This window comes from Littorina saxatilis, linkage group LG1 (assembly GCF_037325665.1).
Source record: "Littorina saxatilis isolate snail1 linkage group LG1, US_GU_Lsax_2.0, whole genome shotgun sequence".
Taxonomy (NCBI): domain Eukaryota; kingdom Metazoa; phylum Mollusca; class Gastropoda; order Littorinimorpha; family Littorinidae; genus Littorina; species Littorina saxatilis.
Window position 1 is genome coordinate 2,605,431 of NC_090245.1, and position 23,250 is coordinate 2,628,680.

Consider the following 23,250-nt stretch of genomic DNA (forward strand, 5'->3'; position numbering starts at 1 on the left):
GCAGGTCATCCACCTTTCTGCAGATAATGTAGCCCGCGTTGCTGATGCTGAAAAGATCAGAGTCGCCCCCGCCCTGGTTTGCCAGTGTGTAGGTCACAGCTCCTTCCTGGAACGTCTTGGTCCTGATTTGTAGCTGTGCAGAAGTGCCCAGTGCGTTCACCCTGTCAACAACAAACAACAACAGAACGTCTCTCATCAGTTTATTAGTACTGTATTTCGGAACTATTCACAACATTATGTCAATAATTTAATTGCACCATTCAGCACGTGCATCTATTGATAACATAACATTATCACACTGAATGCTCACCTAACTCGCTCTGTAAAATGTGGATGAAACTGTTACTAGAATACATTCCAACATCATGCATCATCATCATCATCATCATCATCATCATCATCATCATCATCATCATCATCATCATCATCATCATCCTCTGAGTCTTCCTCCTCAATTTCCCCATTGCTAACAAATACCTAACACATTTGTATTCATTAGTTCCGGCCATCATCACCAACAGCATCCTTCTAATCCACCTGCTCCTCATCATCATAGCCATCATAAAGCGCACACAATAATTATCGCACGTGCGGTCCAGCCCATTGTTCTCCTAGTTGTGTGTTTTGAACTGTTCATGCGAAGAAATCCTGAATACAATTTTGTTTAAACCAACTCACGTGCAGTCATTGTTCTCCAGAATGGCTCCCTGGTAAGAGCTGCTAGAGAACTGTTATGATTAAAGCCTTCAACAACTCACGTGCAGTCATTGTTCTCCAGAATGGCTCCCTGGTAAGAGCTGCTGTAGAACTGTGGGGGCCGAAGTCCGACCAGCACACTGACCGTGGTGGTCACCTCCTTGCCCCCGGTGTCTCTGTCCCTCGCGGCCACGTTGATAGTGATGGTGTCGGGGTCAAAGTTGGCCGTGCCCACTGTGCGTATCTCACACTGCCGCACGTTGCCCACGTCGGTCATCCTCACCTCTATGCGGTCCTCGTATTGGTTGGGGGATACTGAAACGTACAGTCATTGAGTCATGCCCATGTAAAGAGACGTGGCTGTCTATCGGCTAGTGACACTGTGACATACCTGATCCCTTGTTGTAGGTCAGAACATCAAGGTTACTGCAAGAGACCATTTTCCAAGACATGTTTTTAAATGCCCGTTTACAGAGACGTGGCTGTCTATTGGTTAGTGACCCTGTGACATACCTGATATCTTGCTATAGCTGACAGGGGCCCCCTCGGGGTCTTCGGCCACCAGGGTGATGATGGTGTAGCCGGCGCCGGAGTTGGCCCTGATGGTGGCCAGGAAGGGCTGGGGCTCCGTGGTGAACACGGGCGCCTCGTCCACGTCCGTCACGAACAGGGTGGCCGTGATCTCCACTACGTCTGCAACGACACAGTCAGAGTCTGACGTTAACCATCTACTTATGCAGTGGAACCCCCAATTCAAGACTGCCTGCCTTTTGGGACCCAGTTTTCTCAGACTTGTTGTTCAAAACCTCTGTAAGTGTACCCCCAATTTAAGACTTCCTCCTTTTAAGACCTGATCTCCTCATATTTTTGGAGGTCCTATAAAGAGGGGGGGGGGGGGGTCAACTCAAAAAAGCCACGAAAATCAGGTATAACTTGATAAAGGGAGCGAGTGTTAAAATAGAGATAAGTGTACTGAAGTTATTATCAGAAAATTTGAAAAACTAGGGTCATAACAAATATTTCAAACAGGCAGGGGGGGGAGAGAGAGAAGGGGGGGAGGGGTTATAAAAGGGGGTTCTATTGTACAGAGGTTGGGGAAGGGAGCAGAGCAGTGTGTACTGAGCCCATTCATTCTACAAACACTCCCCACTGCTGTGTCAACATAGACCTTCAGCTGACAAAGCAAGGTATATATATATATATATGTATGGATCAGCCACAGGCGCCCTCTTTGTAATCCTTTTCTGGGTTAGTTTTCATCCTGGTCATAGTCAGCAAACAAAAACACATAATGATGGTATTGATGATGGCAAGGCCTCAATAAGTGTTGCCCATGTTATGCTTTTTTATGTATGCGTGTTTTTTTGTTTTTTGTGTGGGTTTGTGTGGGGATTTTTTTTCGTGGTAGTGTAGTTAACGATAGTTTGTTCCCCAGGGAAAACTATGTCACACAGGTACTTCCTGTACACGGTAAGCCGACAGTATCAGTGTTGGGTTGGTCCTACATCAAACACTCACACCTAACCGGCATTTCATGGATAATGTATGCTACCGGCCGCAAGGATCCATATGTCTCTGTGCTGCTTTCGACCTGAGCTTCATTCTGACACAGGCTGGAAGTAACTCCACTCAGTCTTTTCAAAACAAGTGTATCAGGCGGTAAACTGGCCGCATTGGCAATGCCATACGCTACTTATCATGTTTAAATGTTTCAGTAAGACTGAATACATGTACCATGGCCCCTTGGTCACCTTCAAGATAACGACTGGCAAACCCACTGCCGCCTTGTCGTCGTACAGTTACAAGTTACAATTTTTATTTCTCAGTCAGTGTTTGCTCTGTGCTGTGCTATTTCTTGTCTGCCCGCCAACCAATGCGGTGTCCAGATTGGCATGTAACCAGGTGCGAAGAAAGGAAATCCTCATGAAACATTTTCAACTCTTTGTCTCTGTCTGTCTGTCTCTTTGGTTCTCTCTCTTTCTCACACACACACACACACACACACACGAACACACACACGAACACACACACACACACACACACACACACACTCACACACACACACACACATACACACACACACACACACCACACTACTTTACTACCTGTACCATAAATTCACTGCCTCTGTGCGCGTCATACGAAACAAAACAGAAACTCACACTCAAACCCAAATCAGCCAGAGACGAACAGGTACTTAACGCCTACAGCTCCCTTTTAACATGTTAATTACCCTCACTACCAGCGACGGACAAGGATCGTATACTGGGAAACACACACACACACACACACACACACACACACACACACACACACGCACACACACACGTTTAATAACTCCACAACTCTGAGAAAAACAGGTCTTAAATTTAAATGGAGGGAGTTTTAAAGGGGTTACATTTACAAACTCTATGAACACAAAGTCTGAGAAAACAGGGTCTTAAAAGGGACTCGGGAGTCTTACATCGGAGGGTCTTAAAGGGGGGGGGGGGGGGGGTCCTCTGTACTTCAAACTAATTTTAGGCTGGTATGCGTGAGCAACAAGCGCTGCACCCCCAGGATGTTCACTCAAGCATGGACAGGGACACTGTGACCGAACAGCGTGAATTTCACTGAAAGCTGTTATAACATGAAGCAACTAAGCGTGACTATGCATGCAGAGCTGACATGATGATCTCAGTGCATCAGCGATGGCTAATCCCCTCCCCATGTATAGTAAGACGGAAGTAAACAGAATGCGATTCACGTGTTCTTTCTTGTGATAATTACAGAACATATCACGTGTGATCAATTAGAATGATAAATAGAGTGCAAACGAATCCATGGCAATCACAATCAAAATGGAATGGCTTGTAGTGTTAGCCCCTCAGTTACTCAAGGATCCAGGCTTTCTCGTGACAAAAAAAGCACTTGGAACAACTTGTAAATAACTGCAATTATCAGATGACTCAGAATACGATTTGAGTACCGACATTAAAACACCCCACAGTTTCCCCACTCCCGCTTTGACATGCAAGGAACAGTGTCTGACACACACTCAAAGCTTACAGTAGTTATGTGCACAACATAATAACACAGCGTTTGAAGGAGAGAAATCCTGTTCACTTTATCAAAACAGTCACATCGTTTGAAGGAGAGAAATCCTGTTCACTTTATCAAAACAGTCACAGCGTTTGAAGGAGAGAAATCCTGTTCACTTTATCAAAACAGTCACATCGTTTGAAGGAGAGAAATCCTGTTCACTTTATCAAAACAGTCACAGCGTTTGAAGGAGAGAAATCCTGTTCACTTTATCAAAACAGCCACAGCGTTTGAAGGAGAGAAATCCTGTTCACTGTATCAAAACAGTCACAGCGTTTGAAGGAGAGAAATCCTGTTCACTCTATCAAAACAGTCACAGCGTTTGAAGGAGAGAAATCCTGTTCACTTTATCAAAACAGTCACAGCGTTTGAAGGAGAGAAATCCTGTTCACTCTATCAAAACAGTCACAGCGTTTGAAGGAGAGAAATCCTGTTCACTTTATCAAAACAGTCACATCGTTTGAAGGAGAGAAATCCTGTTCACTTTATCAAAACAGTCACAGCGTTTGAAGGAGAGAAATCCTGTTCACTTTATCAAAACAGTCACAGCGTTTGAAGGAGAGAAATCCTGTTCACTTTATCAAAACAGTCACATCGTTTGAAGGAGAGAAATCCTGTTCACTTTATCAAAACAGTCACAGCGTTTGAAGGAGAGAAATCCTGTTCACTTTATCAAAACAGTCACAGCGTTTGAAGGAGAGAAATCCTGTTCACTTTATCAAAACAGTCACAGCGTTTGAAGGAGAGAAATCCTGTTCACTTTATCAAAACAGTCACAGCGTTTGAAGGAGAGAAATCATGTTCACTTTATCAACACAGTCACAGCGTTTGAAGGAGAGAAATCCTGTTCACTTTATCAAAACAGTCACATCGTTTGAAGGAGAGAAATCCTGTTCACTTTATCAAAACAGTCACAGCGTTTGAAGGAGAGAAATCCTGTTCACTTTATCAAAACAGTCACAGCGTTTGAAGGAGAGAAATCCTGTTCACTTTATCAAAACAGGAGCAAGAGACTGCAGGTGAGAAGAGCGAGAACAAGATAACAATGACAATGAATCACCAGAAACATGGAAAATAAAACACGAAAATGAATTACCAGAAACATGGACAATAAAACACGAAAATGAATTACCAGAAACATGGAAAATAAAACACGAAAATGAATCACCAGAAACATGGACAATAAAACACGAAAATGAATCACCAGAAACATGGACAATAAAACACGAAAATGAATTACCAGAAACATGGACAATAAAACACGAAAATGAATCACCAGAAACATGGACAATAAAACACGAAAATGAATCACCAGAAACATGGACAATAAAACACGAAAATGAATTACCAGAAACATGGACAATAAACCACGAAAATGAATTACCAGAAACATGGACAATAAACCACGAAAATGAATTACCAGAAACATGGACAATAAACCACGAAAATGAATCACCAGAAACATGGACAATAAACCACGAAAAATGAATCACCAGAAACATGGACAATAAAACACGAAAATGAATTACCAGAAACATGGACAATAAACCACGAAAATGAATCACCAGAAACATGGACAATAAACCACGAAAATGAATGGGGGATGGGGATGGGGGGTTGGGGGATGGGGGATGGGGGATGGGGGGATGGGGGATGGGGGTAAGCTCAGATGCGTTTGTGGGCTATGTTTTCAACTACTTTTTAAATAGGAATTGATGACTTCATGTTAGACTATAGACGAAAACAACAACCCTGGATGCCCTTAGCGTACGCATAATCGATAATGCAAATCGGAGGCAGCAGTCTTCGCCCATAGCTATCGTGACCAATAAATGCAAAACATCCAGGATGTGAAAAGTGGTTGTGAACCTGTCTGGTCGTAAATATGAACAAACAGTCAGTCAAGCCGAACAGACAAACAGACGTTACACAAATATACTGGTTCTCGCAACATCTTGATTTACAAATAACTTAAGAAGCTGAAGAGCATTTCCGGCCTCTAACAAAACTGTGACAATGTACTTTGAATATATATTTATATATAACGAGTCTGGCGAGTTTTTTCCTCAAAGAAAAGTAGAACGAATACAAAGAACATGAGAATTCGGAGAGCCTGGTTTTCACTTTTAAGAAAACTGGGACAGGTACTAAGAACAGGAAATGAAATAGTAACAAGTATCATTAATAACGATATGAGAGTCTGTGGATTTGGTCCAGCCTCTTGCAACACTGTGACGAGTGCAAAGGTAGCAAGTTCCACACAACCTACAATCTCTTATGACAATGACAGCCGTTGCTTTCCAGTGTTACCGCAAGGACGCGGGTTACTTGCACTCGTGTCTAACACTCGTCATAATTCACTCATGAGTCATTTCGAATTCAACTACAACTACAAGTTGTACTCAAGGCGAGTAATTCGCAACGGGCTTGCCCCCTTGCCCATCAATCTATCACGCCTCATTAGATTTATCCTCTGAACTATTCAACCGGGAACATTTTGTTCAGGCATTCAGCGGAGTGACCGGCGGCTCTTCCAAGCAAGGGTTTGGAGTTTAGACGCCCATCAATTTAGACTGCAAACACATGTACAAACTACAATCAAATTGCCCCCCCCCCCCCACCCCTGTCGTTCGACCTTAGTTTTCCAGATATTCTTAAAGGTGGTCGTCTACATTTTTGCTTTTTTTCAATAATCTTATGGTTAGATTTCGATACAAAATTATGTCAAATGATGAATGAACCATGGGAAAAAAAGTTTTAGAAAAAAAATATATGTAAAAAAAGATTTTATTTTTGGGTAGCGTGACTCACGCTTCCAATATTTTGTTTTCTGTTTGCTGAGAACATGTGCTTTGCCTAAAAATACTGACCAATCAAATTCATGTCAGCGCTGTCCACGCTGATTAAAACACCAAGTGCTCTCCCCAATTTTTCCGCCAACGAATATTCCCAAGTTTGGGACCTGTTGGCGTAATACATCAAGATCAAGATCAAGAAGATCAAGGTGTCTCTATGCTTATAGCCACGCCCAAACAAGTGCAGCAACAGTTTGACACTGGAGCGCTGTCCACGCTTTTTTTTTAAACGCACGAAATGCGGCACGGGATTTGAGAGGAGTTTTGCGCTTGGCATTTTCCAAATAAGGATATCCTACTATGAGTACTACGCTGGAATACTACAATGAATTTTCAAACGGCTACACTGGCTTCGTCTTTCCTGATCGAAAGGGGGTGTATTGTTGATATTTGTAGATAATAGACTCAGCATTTTAATGGTCAAATGGCGATTTCGGTATAAAAATGTAGACAAGGACCTTTAAAAGCGTCTTAAAATTTACCCACATTCCTCCTCCAAATACTTTAAAATACTGTATTTGTGTATACATGTATTAACCTGACCTTCTCAGATCTTATGAGGTCTAAAGAAAAAAGTGTGTTTGTGTGTGTGCGTGCGTGTGTTTGGTGTGTATGTGTGTGTGTTTGGTGTGTGTGGAGGGGAGGGGGTGTCTACTGTATAACTACGACACAGCGTGCATATTACCAAAAGGTGTATGGGCACCATTCAAACGGTGGGTATCCCAGTGTCGTTATGAAAACGGTGGGTATCCCAGTGTCGTGATGAAAACGGTGGGTATCCCAGTGTCGTTATGAAAACGGTGGGTATCCCAGTGTCGTTATGAAAACGGTGGGTATCCCAGTGTCGTTATGAAAACGGTGGGTATCCCAGTGTCGTTATGAAAACGGTGGGTATCCCAGTGTCGTTATGAAAACGGCCGTTTATTTCCTAATCCTGAATGTTCACTGATGGCCTGGTGCGGATTTTGCGGTTTACTGAAGGCGGCCAAGTTCATCTGATAAACCATTCTTCTTACCCCTCTATTCTCTTTCAGCCTCAGTCGCGCAACGCACAATGCGATCATTACACGCAGCAACATGACAGTCCTCACATGCTAATGCCAGCTAGAGTGTAGTAGCATTGTTTCATACATTTGCTACAATACCAACAATACCAGTCCAAATCCTATTCAATGATCGCCAGTCTACCGTGACATTGCAGCAGCTTCACGTTTTTCAAAAAATGTGGAGCCTTCATCCAAGACCTCCGAAAATTCGAGATCCTGATAAAAGGAGAGAGTCTTAAAACGGGGGTCAATTTACAGAGACTGAACAGAAAATCTGAAAAGGCATTGTTTTATTGGGGACGTAAATTTACTGATGGTGTAAAGAAAAAGTGTTTCATGACACGCACCTGATTTTTTTTTCTCACAACCGCTCTTTGCGGTCTTGTTCATAAATGGTAATCATTTAATAATAATAGGTCATAATAATGCAAACTTTTATAGCGCTATTCTAGAAAAATGTCTACTCTTAGCGCTTTACAATACATACATCGACCAAGCATACTATACACGCACAGGCAAAGAAACCGACCAAACATAACCAACAAACTATACATGCACAGGCAAAGAAAACGACCAAACATACAATACACGCACAGGCAAAGATAACGACCAAACATAAGCAAACATACTATGACCAAACATAACCAACATACTATACGCGCGCAGACAAAGAGAACAATCAGCACATGTAATAATTACTGACAACTAATAATGCAGGCATACAGTGACAGTCCAATACTGTCATTAATTGTTGCTTGTAAATTAATCTTCTATGACCCCCACTTGTCTTTTATACGCAGGTCTGTCATTGTGTGTTTGAGTGAAACTGTCCTCCCCCCTTCATCGCACAAGACGACAGAAACTCTAGCGGGAACGGACAAGCCCTCGTATCATGAGAGGGCCAAACCAGCACACTATAGAACTGGCACTGACAAAATGTATATGGTGTTTCAACACAGTAAAGCCATTATTGTACCCTCTACAATGCCCCCTCTAGCTCTAGTGATAGTTTTATGAGAGCAATTTATACTGTTCAAAAAAAGAAACGCATAGCTTGTAATATTTGGTTAATTTAGTTATATGGCTACAAGGATATCCACCAAACTGCAGAAAATGTTTATCTGGTCGTCGACCTTTCGTCCATTGCCACAAGTGAGCTCTGCACGTGACGCATGCGTTATCAGTGGCTACAATGTCAAAATTGCTCATTTGGCAATTGCTCATGCTTCAGTGTAATCTCGTGAAACTCGGGGAATATTGAGCTCTCACCATGTCTTCCAAAACCCATAAAAGCGGATTGTTCGCCACAAAGAAATCAGACGACAATTCAGCGACGAAAGATGGCCCGATTGAGCAGAGAAGACCGCCAAATTGCATTGGGTCGTTTACAAGCAGGCCAAAGTCAAAGTGCAATCGCCAGGCACTTCCACGTGTCCCAGAGCACCATCAGTAGACTGTGGGTCAGGTTTCAAGCCACTGGCTCCGTTGCTGACTTGCCACGAGCGGGAAGACCAAGGGCGACAACTGCTGCTCACGACCGCTTCATACGGCTCCGCCACCTCCGGAATCGTTTCCTGTCGGCCTCATCTTCTGTCCAGGCTCTCCCCGGGCCACACCGATTATCGGACCAGACCGTGCGGAACCGCCTGCATGAAGCTGGCTTGAGAGCTCGCAGACCTCACAGAGGAGCTGTCCTCACCCGCCGCCATCGCCAGAACCGAGTGCAGTGGGGCAACCAGCACCTTCGCTGGACCGTCCGGAATCACTGGAGACACGTGTGGTTCAGCGACGAGTCCTACTTCCTGCTCCAGCGACATGATGGTCGGAGGAGGGTCTACCGGAGAGTAAACGAACGTTACGCGCCCAACCGTGTGGATGAGGCACCCGTTCATGGTGGTGGAGGCGTCATGGTGTGGGGGGCGATCAATACCGCTGGAAGGAGCACCCTGGTGCACGTCCAAGGGCGCATAACTGCCCAGCGATACGCGGAGGAAATTCTGCGCCCACACGCCCTTCCTCTTCTGGCTGACCAGGATGCCATATTCCAGCAGGACAACGCTCGCCCGCACACAGCACGACTCACCACCCAGTTCCTCACCGACCACCATGTCCAGGTGCTTCCCTGGCCATCCATGTCGCCAGACATGAACCCGATAGAACACCTCTGGGATGAATTGGACAGACGTGTGCGCAGGCGAGAAGAAGCGCCGGCAAATCACCGCGATCTATTGCAGGCACTTCAGGAGGAGTGGGACACCATCCCACAGCAAGATATCCGGCATCTGATCCAGTCCATGCCCAGAAGGTGCCGGGCAGTTGTTGCTGCTCAAGGCAGTCACACCCCCTACTGACTTGACAGCCTCGGCACCCAATCGTATTGATTGACTGATTGATTTGAAGATGCAAATGAACTGTGTGTGCATTCAACTGTGTCCATACCAAATTTCAAACAAATAATCTAAATATTGGATTTTCTGTTAATTTTTTCGAAAAATAACAATTTGGCAAGTAGCAACTATGCGTTTCTTTTTTTGAACAGTATACAATCGGAATAATGTTCTCTGCTAGTGCTACTTCTAGCTGAACATTACCTTCCTTCTCGTCAAAACGATCATGTAATCAAACACAAATCTGTCTAAACTTAGTTTTACACGAGATAACAACTAATGCCACTGAGCCAGCCACTGAGCCAGCCACTGAGCCACATTCAACAGCCTGGCTTGTGAGATACTGTTTAAGCGGGTTCACCTGATAATAAAATGCGTGTTTGCACAACAATTTTACCAGACTGAGTCAATTTATTTTATTGATGTTTTCTTTGTTTGCTTTGGCCCGAGTTGGTGTTGGCCTCCCATTATTTCCCACGGTTTCCTCCTTCCCTTTCCAATATGAACATGACGTAAGAGCTACGGTCGGACGATACCCAACCAAAGCATATTAATAACTATAATTAATGGAGCCGAGTGCACGAAGCACAACATTCACCTTTCCCTTTGGAGGCAAAGCTAGTCAAACAGGGTTGATATTTGACAGCCCTGTCACATTCATTTTGGTGAGGAAAGGTTATGAATTGAAACGAAGAGTGGTGTGCGCTGAAGGGATTTCACTTCATTTGGGAGTGAAGTTGTTTGTGTGTGTGTGGCAGGGGTTGGGGGGGTAATCTGAGGTATAAAACATGGCGCTGACAGATGGTACCATGCTACTCTCTTCATTGATGAAATGTCCACGGATTCTCATAAAATTAAAGGGCGGTAATTTTCTTCGATGATGTGCTAGAAAGCCAGGCTGTTGTATTTCGGTATGCGGCTCAGTGGCCGGATGTTGTTATCTTGTGTAAAAGTTTAGACAGATTTGTGTTTGATTACATGATCGTGTTCACGAGAAGGAGGGTATTGTTCAGCTACACTGAGTAGTACGATAGCAGAGAACATTTATAGGATCGCAAACTGCTCGGTTTTGGTTTGGACGGTCTACACATTTCCACTCGTATGCAGGAGTGGCAAACCCGCTCAAGGCACAATGACTTGAGAGTGGGGGTTCGAAACCGGAAGTCACTTTCCAAAGCAAGCAGTGACTGTTACCGTGACGAGATTCACCACTTCTTGAGAACCAACAGGTTTGAAAGGGAAACGTAGAATGTATCTATGGATACAGTCTGAGAATGTCAGCACGCTACACTGACTGACGTGGACCTAAAGGTAACCAGCCACAACATTAACAACGACAAGCAAAGTGCAAAAGTAACAACAGAACAACAACATGAGCACGCTACACTGACTGACGTGGACCTAAAGGTAACCAGCCACAACATTAACAACGACAAGCAAAGTGCAAAAGTAACAACAGAACAACAACATGAGCACGCTACACTGACTGACGTGGACCTAAAGGTAACCAGCCACAACATTAACAACGACAAGCAAAGAGCAAAAGTAACAACAGAACAACAACATCAGCCGTATGCCAAGCATAAGGACGCCAACTGAATGTTGTTGGAAATAGTAAATTCCCTATCCTTGCAATGTAGGTATTACTTGTAATAAACGCGAAATGATCCTCTTTTCCCTTCGGGTTATTTAAAAAATATTAAGTTTATTTATGTACTTCTGTTTATTTGCAAACACACAATTGTTTTCTTTGTAGACCCTGTAAACGAGTTAGCCATAGTAGATTAGTTATTCCCTCTTTAGGGCGATGGCCAGATGTAAAAAACACTGCTTGTTCTAGTACTGAGTAGTGAGTAGTAGTAGTAGTAATAGTAGTAGTACATGTAGTACCATGTCAGTGTGTGTATGTGTGTGTGTGTGTGTGTGTGTGTGTGTGTGTGTGTGTGTGTGTGTGTGTGTGTGTGTGATTTCTTCAATTCGTGTTAGTAGATTCTAAAAGAACGTACAATACTGACAACAAAATTGATGGATCTCGTGGTATTATTTTCGTAACACTTCGTCCACTCTAAGCATTCTCTCTCAGTGACTTTCATCCACATTACTTATATTGAGGGCCCTAAAAACGTACAGCAAAGGTGAGGGATCTCCTGGCAATATCCTTTCGCAATCTTGAAACTCTTTCTGGTTCTCACCCCCCCCCCTCACTCTGTCTGTATTTGTGCGCATGACAGTCACTTGTACATGTGTGTGTTTGTGTGTGTGTGTGTGTATACGTGTGTGTGTGTGTGTGTGTGTTTGCGTGCTACTGTGCGCCCGTGTCACTTCGTGTGTGTGTGTGTGTGTGTGTGTGTGTGTGTGTGTGAATGCCAATGTGTGTCTGGTCACATCTGTGAGTGTGTGTATGTGTATGTATGTGTGTGTGTATGTGTGTGTGTGTGTGTGTGTGTGAGTGCGTGAGTGTGTGTGTGAGTGTGTGTCACTGTGTGTGTGTATGTGTGTGCGGTCACAGCTGTGATTGTGTCAGCCCAGCGTGTGTGGGTAACTGTAAGTGTGTGCGCCCTTACGGGTGTCTGTATGTTCAAGTCTATAGATCTTCTCTCTATGTACCCCATTATTAGTGATTATGTCTTACCAGTGGGGTCAGAAGTGCTGACGGCGTGCACAACCATTGTGATGGACCTCATGGCACTGTCCTCGTAATCCAGACGGTATCCACTCCGCAACGACAACACGCCTCCACTGGTCAGCTCAAACATTTCCGGGTTGACCGACGACGAATTCAAAGAGAACCTTCTGCCCGCCGTGTTTAGCAGTTTCTGGGGAAAATTGACCAGCACGCCAAGCTGGGATTCAGGCACCGTTTGGTTCATGGTCTCCTGGGTCACGGCCCGTCTCCTCCTCAGGTGAGGAATCCCTCTCCTCCCGAACTGGTCCCTCCATACCTGAGACAGTCGGTCCAAGGGAGGGCGGAAGTGAGAGTTGAAATCATTGTAGATACTTTGTTGAATCTCGAAAGCTCCCTGTTGGTCGGGAGATTTGTCGAGTCGTGAGTTGTGTGAATAAGGAGAAGAGAGGTCCACCACTCCATTATTTTCTTTGTGGGACGAAAAAGAAAGTTCACTTCTGAGACCGGGCACGGCTGAGAGAAGCAGGGTAACACATACCAGGGGCGACACAAGCCCCGCTACACCGGTGATATAGATAGTTCTCGTCCCAGCCATCATGGCCGCTCACCGTCACTGCCTGCTTTACTGGTTCACACGGCACACAGGTGTGTTGTCACGAATGGGTTGTAGTATATTCCCACGGAATTCAAACCTCTAAAACACAACGAAGACGTCTAATAATCACTGGTCAAGACATGACTCACGAGACACATTCCTGAGAGGTTTCAAAACAACACGAATCGATAAAGGTAACACACACGGCCAGGCTCGGCCACTGCTGGCTGTCTTTCTCCCAACCGTCACACACACACACAAGCACACAAAGCGCCGCGCGACAGACGCGACACGCAGCCAGGTAAAACTTCAAACCTCTAGTTTCACTGCGCGCTGTTTCTCGCTTGCTCGCTCGGCTGTATTCAAACGGCTCGGCCTTACCTGGCTTGGCCTCGCCTTTGGGGAGGTGTGCGTGCTTTTGCGATGACGAGACCGCTAAATTCTTATCACAATACCCCGCAACGGTTACGACATAGTCAGAGCTGGGTGTGACAGGGCAAAACGCACAATGACAGATCGCTTGTTCATTTTCGCCGACCCGCAAACAACCAAATAACTATTAGGGCGTCAAGCACATGATAACTACTTGTAGCTATCATTAGCTTGTGTTAGGGCCTATTCTGTTTTGCCAGAGAATGACAAAGGCAGTAACTTGGAGCAAAACACATATATACGTTTTCTTTGTTGCACCTGAGCAGCCTAACCTTACTTATAGTTATTAGCTTTGTCCTCGTATTGAAATCCCTCAGGACCGCGTCTTTCTGCAACCCTCTTATACATGTTCTCACACCGATATGAGTGTTAGATCTTTTGCTTTTTTGCCACAAACTGACAAGACTATTATTCCAAATCAAAACACATCAAAACAGGTAAAGCTAATTTTTGTCTGTGCTGCTCAGGCATTACTAGAATATAGCTCTTTTTGTCTCGTTTGGACATTTCTGAGGACAACTCCTGTGACACATTCATGCAGGTACAGGATCGAGTGGCCGATGTTTTCTTCTACACTGCCATAATTATAACAGTGGAGGGGGAATCAAAGGACCCCAACCACTCCTGGGCGACTCTGGAAAGGCTTGCAAGAGACAGACAAAAGTGGAGGTCCTTTGTCGCTGCCCTACACGCCACCAGGCGTGAAAGGCAGTAAGTAAGTGCCATAATTATAAAAAAACAACAACAATATTATTGCCAGACAAACCCCTCGGATCAAAACACTAAGCTTACGGTTTTGTTTCTTAGTTAAACCTGAGTAGCCTATTGTTACGTTTTGTTCTTGTTTGCAAATTGCCGAGGACAGCGCTCTGTATGACGTTCTTTACGTCTCCCACGCTTTCAAGAGTATTTGACAAGATAGGCAACGTCTAAACATCGAGTCACGTATCAGGAAACAAGACACTGGTCAGTTTCCTTTGTCTCAATCACATCATACGTGCATGAGTTCGCCTGTCCCAGTCGTGGGGTTATTTTTAGCTGTCAATGCACATAACGCAGTGGCTGTGTTAGTTGCACCGTGTGACGTCAGTCGAGAAGGTAGGGTTTTCCCATGACACAGTGCGAACGGTGACTTATTGGAATTGAGGCCTACCTACACAGTTATAAATATGGCTGACTGCCACGAAGTTGAATAAGGATAATTGATGGAAAATCAAGCGTGGTGAATTGAAAAAGAATAGTGAAAAGACGTGAAGAACGCGGGGAATGTTAATAGTTCTCTGACATGTGTTCCTTAATTAAATGATAAGCTTAACAATTTTAATCGCGAAGATCAATATAATTGCGCGTCAGTTCTACACTATAAGCCGGAACTTACAAGTGACACACATGTTGTTGTATTGTGAAAGAAAGGTCATTATAACCGATGTCAATGTGACTTGGGTAATAGTTCTGGAATGTCTCTTATTTCTTATTAAGCTATATAACAGATTCTCTGTCTGTCTATCTGTCTGTTTGACTGCCTGTTTTTATGTCTGTCTGTCTGTCTTGTCGGTCAGTCTGTCTATTTGTCTGTCCGTATGTCTGTCTCTTTCTCACTCTTTCCCTTTTTATGTCTGCCTCTATCGGAATGTCTGTCTGTCTATATCGATTTGTCAGTCAGTCTGTCAGTCAGTCTGTCTGTCTGTCTGTCTGTCTGTCTCTCCGGCTCTATCTCTCTCTCCCTCTCCCCCCCCCCCTCTCTCTCTGTCACTTTGTCTCAGTCTGTCTGGTTCACCTCTCTCTCTCTCTCTCTCTCTCTCTCTCTCTCTCTCTCTCTCTCTCTCTCTCTCTCTCTCTCTCTCTCTCTCTCTCCCTCTCTCTCTCTCGCTCTCTCTCCCTCTAACTTCGTGCGTGTGTGTGTGTGTGTGTGTGTGTGTTTGTGTTTTGCGTGTGTGTGTGTGAATGCGTGCGTGCGTCAGTGTGTGCGTGCTGGTGAAGAGGGTGTGTGTGCCGTGTGTATGTGTGTGTGTGTGTGTATGTATGTGTGTGTGTGTGTGTGTGTGTGTACGTGTGTGTGTGTGTGTATGTGTGTGTGTGTGTGTGTATGTGTATGTGTGTGTGTGTGTGTATGCGTTCATGCGTGCGTGCATGTGTCCCGGCGTGTGAGGAGGGTATTTGTATAGGCACAGAAAGCAGGACTGGGTTTTCCACATAGACCTCATAGACGTCTATCAATTGCGGAATTTCTAAGAACTACGTAAAAAAAATAAGGTTCGTGGCTGTTTTGTTATTCTTATTTGTTAATTGTTAGTTGCACTTTTTTCCATGCAGATAATAGACGCTCTTGTAAGCCCAAACACGTGGGGTTTAGTTAGTCACTGCACGGCACGAATAACTTAGATTGAAAAATAGCTACCGTGCAGTTGCTACCTGTCCCCACCCGCTCCCATACCTGTCCCCTTTCAGCTGGCTCGATGACCTCACCCCCGCCTCAAATAACATCAAGCCACAGGCACATGAAATAGCACAAACTATTATTGCTACTTGCAGTTTGTTATTTTGACCAGAATTTGGATTGCAAGTTTGAATTCATGTCACTTCACATATTATAAAAAAACAAAAAACACACGTGCAGGAGAATATCCACCAAAAATGTTCACCAAAATACCCGTGTGACTTGGAATAATAGGCCGTGAAAAGTAGGATATGCGCCGAAATGGCTGCGATCTGCTGGCCGATGTGAATGCGTGATGTATTGTGTAAAAAAATTCCATCTCACACGACATAAATAAATCCCTGCGCCTTGAATATGTGCGCGATATAAATTGCATAAAATAGAATAAAAAAGATAAAAAAATAATAAATCCCCGCGCTTAGAACTGTACCCACGGAATACGCGCGATATAAGCCTCATATTGATTGATTGAACATTCCTTGAGCCACGTACAGGTACATGCTATTTTATTGTCTTCCTGGCGTGAGAGCGTGAAGGAATCATTTCACTTTGAGTTTTCAGTGTCTGATATTACTCAGAAATAGGACAGCTTGACCTTGTTTGACCTTTGACACAGAAGTGTTCGCTCAAATAAACGAATGTGACAGAGTGTTAGGGATGTTACTGGGATGGGGTGGGTTTTTTCTGCACATTTCTGCATTATTTGGACCTTTGACTAGTCTTTGGCACCGCCTTTGCCCCAATGCGCAAGTTTATAAAAACAAAAATTGTCAGCGGCAGCTTTGTCGAAATCACCGCTAAGTTTTTGGCGATTTGAAAGAAGTTTTGGTGATTTGCCAACTGCCCACGCCAAAAGACATTCCTTTGTTGACTTTCCCTGCATGCCTTGGCGAGTGAAATGACAGCAATACGAACATATTTATATCATGTGCCTGTGGGGATTGACAGGTAAGCGTTTCCTGTTCATTCCATTTCAGTCAAGAGACGTGAGCGGGCGGTCGTCTTTCAACACTGCATGTCTTTCTTCACAACTGACGGTGTGGTTCTGTGGTTTGACACTCCACCCCCCCCCACACACACACACAAATACACACACACACACACACACACACACACACAAATACACACACACACACGTTTTTGGTATGGAAGTGATGGTTAGGGTCTGGTAACTGAGTTGGTAGAGCACTGGACTTGTGGTCCTATCTGGTCACAGGGTCGAATCCACGCCGGGACGTAAACGGGTCAACTTTATAAGATGGCTTTTGTCCCAACCCATGTCACCGCCGTGGTGAGTAAAAGTCCTCGCCGGTCAACACGGGAAACGAGACTCGTGTTGCTGCTAGCTTTCCAATGGGAGGAAGCGAGACCCACATTTCGCAGCAATCAGATAATAAAGTAGAATTATTTTTTTTTAATGAATAAATAACTCACCCTACGGATGTTATTTTTTTTAAATGAATAAATAACTCACCCTACGGATGTTATTTTTTTTAAATGAATAAATAACTCACCCTAAGGACGTTATTTTTGCAACGGTTATTCTGTGTCAATGGAACTGATGTCTTTATAGCCGCAGAGAAGGAGGGGCTATAGACACCACTGATGTCTTTATAACCACAGAGAAGGAGGGGCTGTAGACACAACTGATGTCTCTATAACCGCAGAGAAGGAGGGGCTGTAGACACCACTGATGTCTTTATAACCACAGAGAAGGAGGGGCTGTAGACACAACTGATGTCTTTATAACCACAGAGAAGGAGGGGCTGTAGACACAACTGATGTCGTTATAACCACAGAGAAGGAGGGGCTGTAGACACAACTGATGTCGTTATAACCACAGAGAAGGAGGGGCTGTAGACACAACTGATGTCTTTATAACCACAGAGAAGGAGGGGCTGTAGACACAACTGATGTCGTTATAACCACAGAGAAGGAGGGGCTGTAGACACAACTGATGTATTTATAACCACAGAGAAGGAGGGACTGTAGACACAACTGATGTCTTTATAGCCGCAGAGAAGGAGGGGCTGTAGACACAACTGATGTCTTTATAACCGCAGAGAAGGAGGGGCTGTAGACACAACTGATGTCTCTATAACCGCAGAGAAGGAGGGGCTGTAGACACAACTGATGTCTCTATAGCCGCAGAGAAGGAGGGGCTGTAGACACAACTGATGTCTCTATAACCGCAGAGAAGGAGGGGCTGTAGACACCACTGATGTCTCTATAACCGCAGAGAAGGAGGGGCTGTAGACACCACTGATGTCTCTATAACCGCAGAGAAGGAGGGGCTGTAGACACAACTGATGTCTCTATAACCGCAGAGAAGGAGGGGCTGTAGACACAACTGATGTCTCTATAACCGCAGAGAAGGAGGGCCTGTAGACACAACTGATGTCTCTATAGCCGCAGAGAAGGAGGGGCCGTAGACACCACTGATGTCTTTATAACCACAGAGAAGGAGGGGCTGTAGACACAACTGATGTCGTTATAACCGCAGAGAAGGAGGGGCTGTAGACACAACTGATGTCGTTATAACCACAGAGAAGGAGGGGCTGTAGACACAACTGATGTCGTTATAACCACAGAGAAGGAGGGGCTGTAGACACAACTGATGTCTTTATAACCGCAGAGAAGGAGGGGCTGTAGACACAACTGATGTCGTTATAACCGCAGAGAAGGAGGGGCTGTAGACACAACTGATGTCTCTATAACCGCAGAGAAGGAGGGCCTGTAGACACCACTGATGTCTTTATAACCGCAGAGAAGGAGGGGCTGTAGACACCACTGATGTCTTTATAACCGCAGAGAAGGAGGGGCTGTAGACACCACTGATGTCGTTATAACCGCAGAGAAGGAGGGGCTGTAGACACAACTGAGAATGAAGGGAGTAACATCATGTTAATCTTTATCATATCACATTTTACTCTTTTCCGTCCTCGTTTTCACTACAGTGACACCTGCGGTGTGCGGCCCCTCCGATGAGAGGACACCTCTAATCAATGGACACCTTCTGCTTTCCCTGTGTCTATTATCATTACCAAACAATTGTACGTGTGGTGAAAGCTCACCTCAACGCAACAAACGGACCCATTTGACTTCTCCCAAGGGTGACATTTCATCGCAGGTACCACTGTATTTTTAATAACAAGCTCTCTACCTCATTACTGGTAATAAATCCAAAAACATATTGACTGCTAACGTTCCAAATTCAGAATAAAGAAACTAAAATTTTAGGTTATTGAAAAGTTTAATTATTGATAAAACAGATATAACATGCAAAGTAAAAAAAATTTTTAATAAAAAATAAAAATTAAAAATTGTTCATGTAATGTTTTGTTTTTCTGGAAGACGGCTGTTTAGATAATGACACCACTCGAAGATGTCCATCGGTCACTGCCACCCACGACGCTGTGCGGAAGCATACAAATTTATTCTGCCGTGGTAAGTTCTGTTTTAGCACTCTAGCTTAGCGATCATAATCATCACTGCTGAAAGCCAATTCGACGTATTTACATCAGCCTGTGCAGTGATGCCCCCAGTGAAAGGACACCCTTGGGGTCAGCCAAACGTGTCCCTACATTGCAGATGGTCCGTCATGACAGGTGTTTCATGAAAGAGACGGACGATAGACCAAGGGAACAAAAAAGTGTCCTTACAAGGGAGGTGCCTGTCCTCTCATCGAAGGGGCATTGTATGGCAGGTACGCGCGTACCTGTTTTGATGGCGATAGCACTGGCAGCAACAGCTTGCGCTGTGTAAAATGCACAAGTACAGCGCGGCATACAGCCACCCGCTGTGAATGAGAATAAGGGATGCATATAACAGCTGTTTATTTTATATTCACAGGGCAAGTGTATTTGAACAAAGCTAGCTGTCATCTGTCTGAGACATGCTAATGAATTGCTAAAAGCATGCAATACAATAAACAATGCAATACAATAAACAATGCAATAGAATAGACACATTTTGCCTGAATGATTTTTGTCAACCAGCTCGTATTTACTCCAGTTGAATCATGTAATAAGCTGAAAACCAATCAACTCAATAATGTCAATGTCACAGTGTGTGTGTGTGAGAGAGAGTGTGTGTGTGTGTGTGTGTGTGTGTGTGTGCGTGTACGTGCGTGCGCGTGTGTGTGTGTGTGTGTGTGTGTGCCTGTGTGTGTGTCTGTCTGTCTGACTGTCTACGACTCTCTGTCCGACTGTCTGCGTGCGCGCGCTTGGGCGAGTGTTTTGATCATCACTTGTATGTTTCTGACAGTATGGAGGACAGTATGGAGGACAGAAATGGAAAAGGGACAAACGAGGGACGAGCTTTGTTTCCCCCGGGTCGAAGCTTTTAACGTGCAGTGCCAACACAGCTGACACGGCGCGCACACTTAAACACCGCCGCGGGCTAGCCTCGTGCAGTCACACCTCTACTAAATGGTCACAGGTGACACAGGAATAGCATTTAATTGTCCTAAAATGACGGTAGTGCTGATCGAACCCTACTGGAGTGTTAACATGCCACGACTCTCTCAGCGTCTCTGTCTGTCTGTCTGTCTGTCTGTTTGTAAATCCAAAAATAAAGAGACTGCCAACGTTCCAAAATTCTGAATAAAAAAAAAAGAAAGGTAGGTTGTTGGAACGTTTGTTATTGACAAAACAATACGTTCACAAATATATCGACCCAGCGGTATTTTAAGTGCACAGACAAACAATTGATAACGAAAATGTATCCAGATAAGTTTTCGTTATTAATTGTTTGTCTGTGCACTTAAAAGACCGTTGTGTCGATATATTTGTGAATGTCTGTTTGTAAGAAAATGTGCATGTTGAATTTTGTTGTTGTTGTTGTGTTGTATCAAAAGTATTAATGATTCTTAATCTGCTTATGATTGTATTGCATTGATTTGTCTTGCATCCCTTTCATATGAATATATAAAAACAAATAAAAATAAACAACAGGTGACTGAATGATATTGACAAAATTGAGGAAGGGAGACCATTAAAACTGCCTCAGTTCGGTTAGACATGTCTAAAATCTTGTGAGAGACTCTTTGTCATACCATCGATTAAGATGAGTTAAAACGTGTACATGTATGTACAAATACCTAGATGTAGACGCGCATTAGTGAAGTTGAACCGGACTCAGAAGTGTAAACATCATGCCCCCATGGGTATTTCAAGTGATGATCAATAATCCGGCTCCAAATTAAGTCAAGGGATCTATTAAATGTTTTGGTTTTTTTTCATTACTTTTTTGTCCCATCCCTGGGAAATTCGGGTCGCTTCCCCCCAGTGGAAAGCTAGCAGGAAAAAAAGACATTTCTCTGTAGTTGCTTGACGTGACTTGTACCTCTACTTGTCTACTGTCCGTTTGTCTGTACTTCGTCAATAAATCTAACCTGAAATGATGGCTGTCAAGTTACCTATTTTGTAGTAATCGGCAACAAGCCTTGAACGTGTGTGTGTGTGTGTGTGTGTGTGTGTGTGAATGTGTGTGTGTGTGTGTGTGTGTGTGTGTGTGTGTGTGTGAATGTGTGAATGTGGGTGTGTGAATGTGTCCGTGTGTGTATGTGTGTTTGTGTGTGGAGAGAGAGAGAGAGAGAGAGAGAGAGAGAGAGAGAGAGACAGACAGACAGACAGACAGACAGAAAGAGGAGGAAAGAGAGGACGCCGACAGGAAGGATCATCGAGGGAATGCAAGGAGCGGCCATGCCCAAACCGACTGAATTGAAAATAATCTGGCCGGCTTTGTGATCTTGGCTGACAATCGAGGCATTCTGTGTGCGTCGCAAAAGGGATTCAGAAGTTCATGCAGGGTCTCGACATGCCAACTGATATGCTGCCCGCGTGTGCGCTCTGTGCCAAACGCAGGGCCGGGGGTCATGCAACCCTTGTCAAAATCGTTGACACTGGAAATGTGCAACACAAGGGTCCAAATTCATGTAATTCGAAGACAATAAAGAAAAGGCAGGAAAAAAGAATAAAAAAGGAGGGAAGGGGGTGGTGGTGGGGGGGGGGGGGGAGGGCAGTATGGAAGACGCTCATAATGTTTTATTTTTTTTCTTTCCTGGCCAAAAATCATAAGACATTTAGGATGTTTGTACCAGGATATCCGTGTTTAGAACGATCATACCCTAGGTTCTGGTGTAAAAAGAACATGTTATCACTTGACTTTTTAAAACAACCTGACTTGACATTTAAGAGCGTATGATTTCTTTGACAGTGTAACAACTATAGGTAGCACACATAAACTTAGCAGACAGATCTCTCTCTCTCTCTCTCTCTCTCTCTCTCTCTCTCTCCTCTCTCTCTCTCTCTCTCTCTCTCTCTCTCTCTCTCTCTCTCTCTCTCTCTCTCTCTCTCTCTCTCTCTCTCTCCCCCCCTCTCTCTCTCTCTCTCTCTCTCTCTCTCTCTCCCCCCCTCTCTCTCTCTCTCTCTCTCTCTCTCTCTCTCTCTCTCTCTCTCGCCCCCCCCCGGGTTTAAGGACGTTAAAAACAATAACAAACTCTCACTCTCTCTCTCTCTCTTCGACGCGTTACTGAAAATGTGCCTGTGGGTCTGTCTCTCCTCTCTCCTCCCCGTCTACCTGTCTCTCCATCGACTCCTCCTCCTCCTTCCGTCACTCTCCCTCCATGCATCCTCTCCCTCCCGCCGTTACTCCCCCCCCCCCCCCCACCTCTTCCCCTCGCTTCTTTTTCGCTGTTTTGGGGTGTGTGTTAAACTCAATAAGAATAAATCATTAAACTGAATCGGCAATGTTAACATAACAACGCCGACTTTTTCAAAGCAGTCGTCTTCATTTCCATTTTTCTGCATCGCATTTTCGCGTTCCGCTGACAAAAAACAAACAAACAACAACATTAGAAAAACGCATACCATGAAATCCAAGTGTTTCACAGATTAGAATGTTTAAAATCAGATGCATTCTTATAATTTTTGGTTACTCTGTGTGCGTTTTTGCTGTGTCAGCTTGGCCCGGTTGCCTGGCCTTGTAAATATGTAAGTATTTGTCTATGGTTGCACGCATATAGGTCTCATCTTGAACACGCGGCCAGTACAACTGGCCTTGACACGGAACGATTCAAGGGGGGCAATCTCA

At 44.4% G+C, this 23,250-nt stretch overlaps 2 protein-coding genes across 2 annotated transcripts in view; both read right to left on the minus strand.

Annotated features, from left to right (window-relative positions):
• Nucleotides 1-606, minus strand: part of LOC138959333 (neural-cadherin-like) — a 77,299-nt gene extending 76,693 nt beyond the window's left edge. Inside the window, exons 1-2 of the mRNA XM_070330765.1 lie at nt 589-606; nt 14-161 (exon numbers count right to left, since the gene is read on the minus strand). The gene's annotated coding sequence lies outside the window, so the exon portion shown is untranslated. The remainder of the gene's footprint in view (nt 1-13; nt 162-588) is intronic.
• Nucleotides 607-754: 148 nt separating this feature from the next.
• LOC138966540 (uncharacterized) lies at nt 755-13,630 on the minus strand. Its single transcript, XM_070339182.1, has 3 exons — nt 12,698-13,630; nt 1,210-1,389; nt 755-1,011 (listed from the first exon to the last, which is right to left on the minus strand). Exons 1-3 carry the CDS (start codon nt 13,287-13,289, stop codon nt 755-757), a joined length of 1,029 nt encoding a protein of 342 aa, XP_070195283.1. The 5' UTR covers nt 13,290-13,630.
• Nucleotides 13,631-23,250: the final 9,620 nt, after the last annotated feature.

Coding starts and splice junctions, on each gene's coding strand:
- LOC138966540 (XM_070339182.1), bottom strand. CDS start 13,289: ATGATGGCTGGGACGAGAACTATCTATATCACCGGTGTAGCGGGGCTT. Junction 1,390..12,697: donor CAGCACTTCTGACCCCACTG/GTAAGACATAAT, acceptor GTGTCGTTGCAG/ACGTAGTGGAGATCACGGCC. Junction 1,012..1,209: donor CAGCTATAGCAAGATATCAG/GTATGTCACAGG, acceptor TGTACGTTTCAG/TATCCCCCAACCAATACGAG.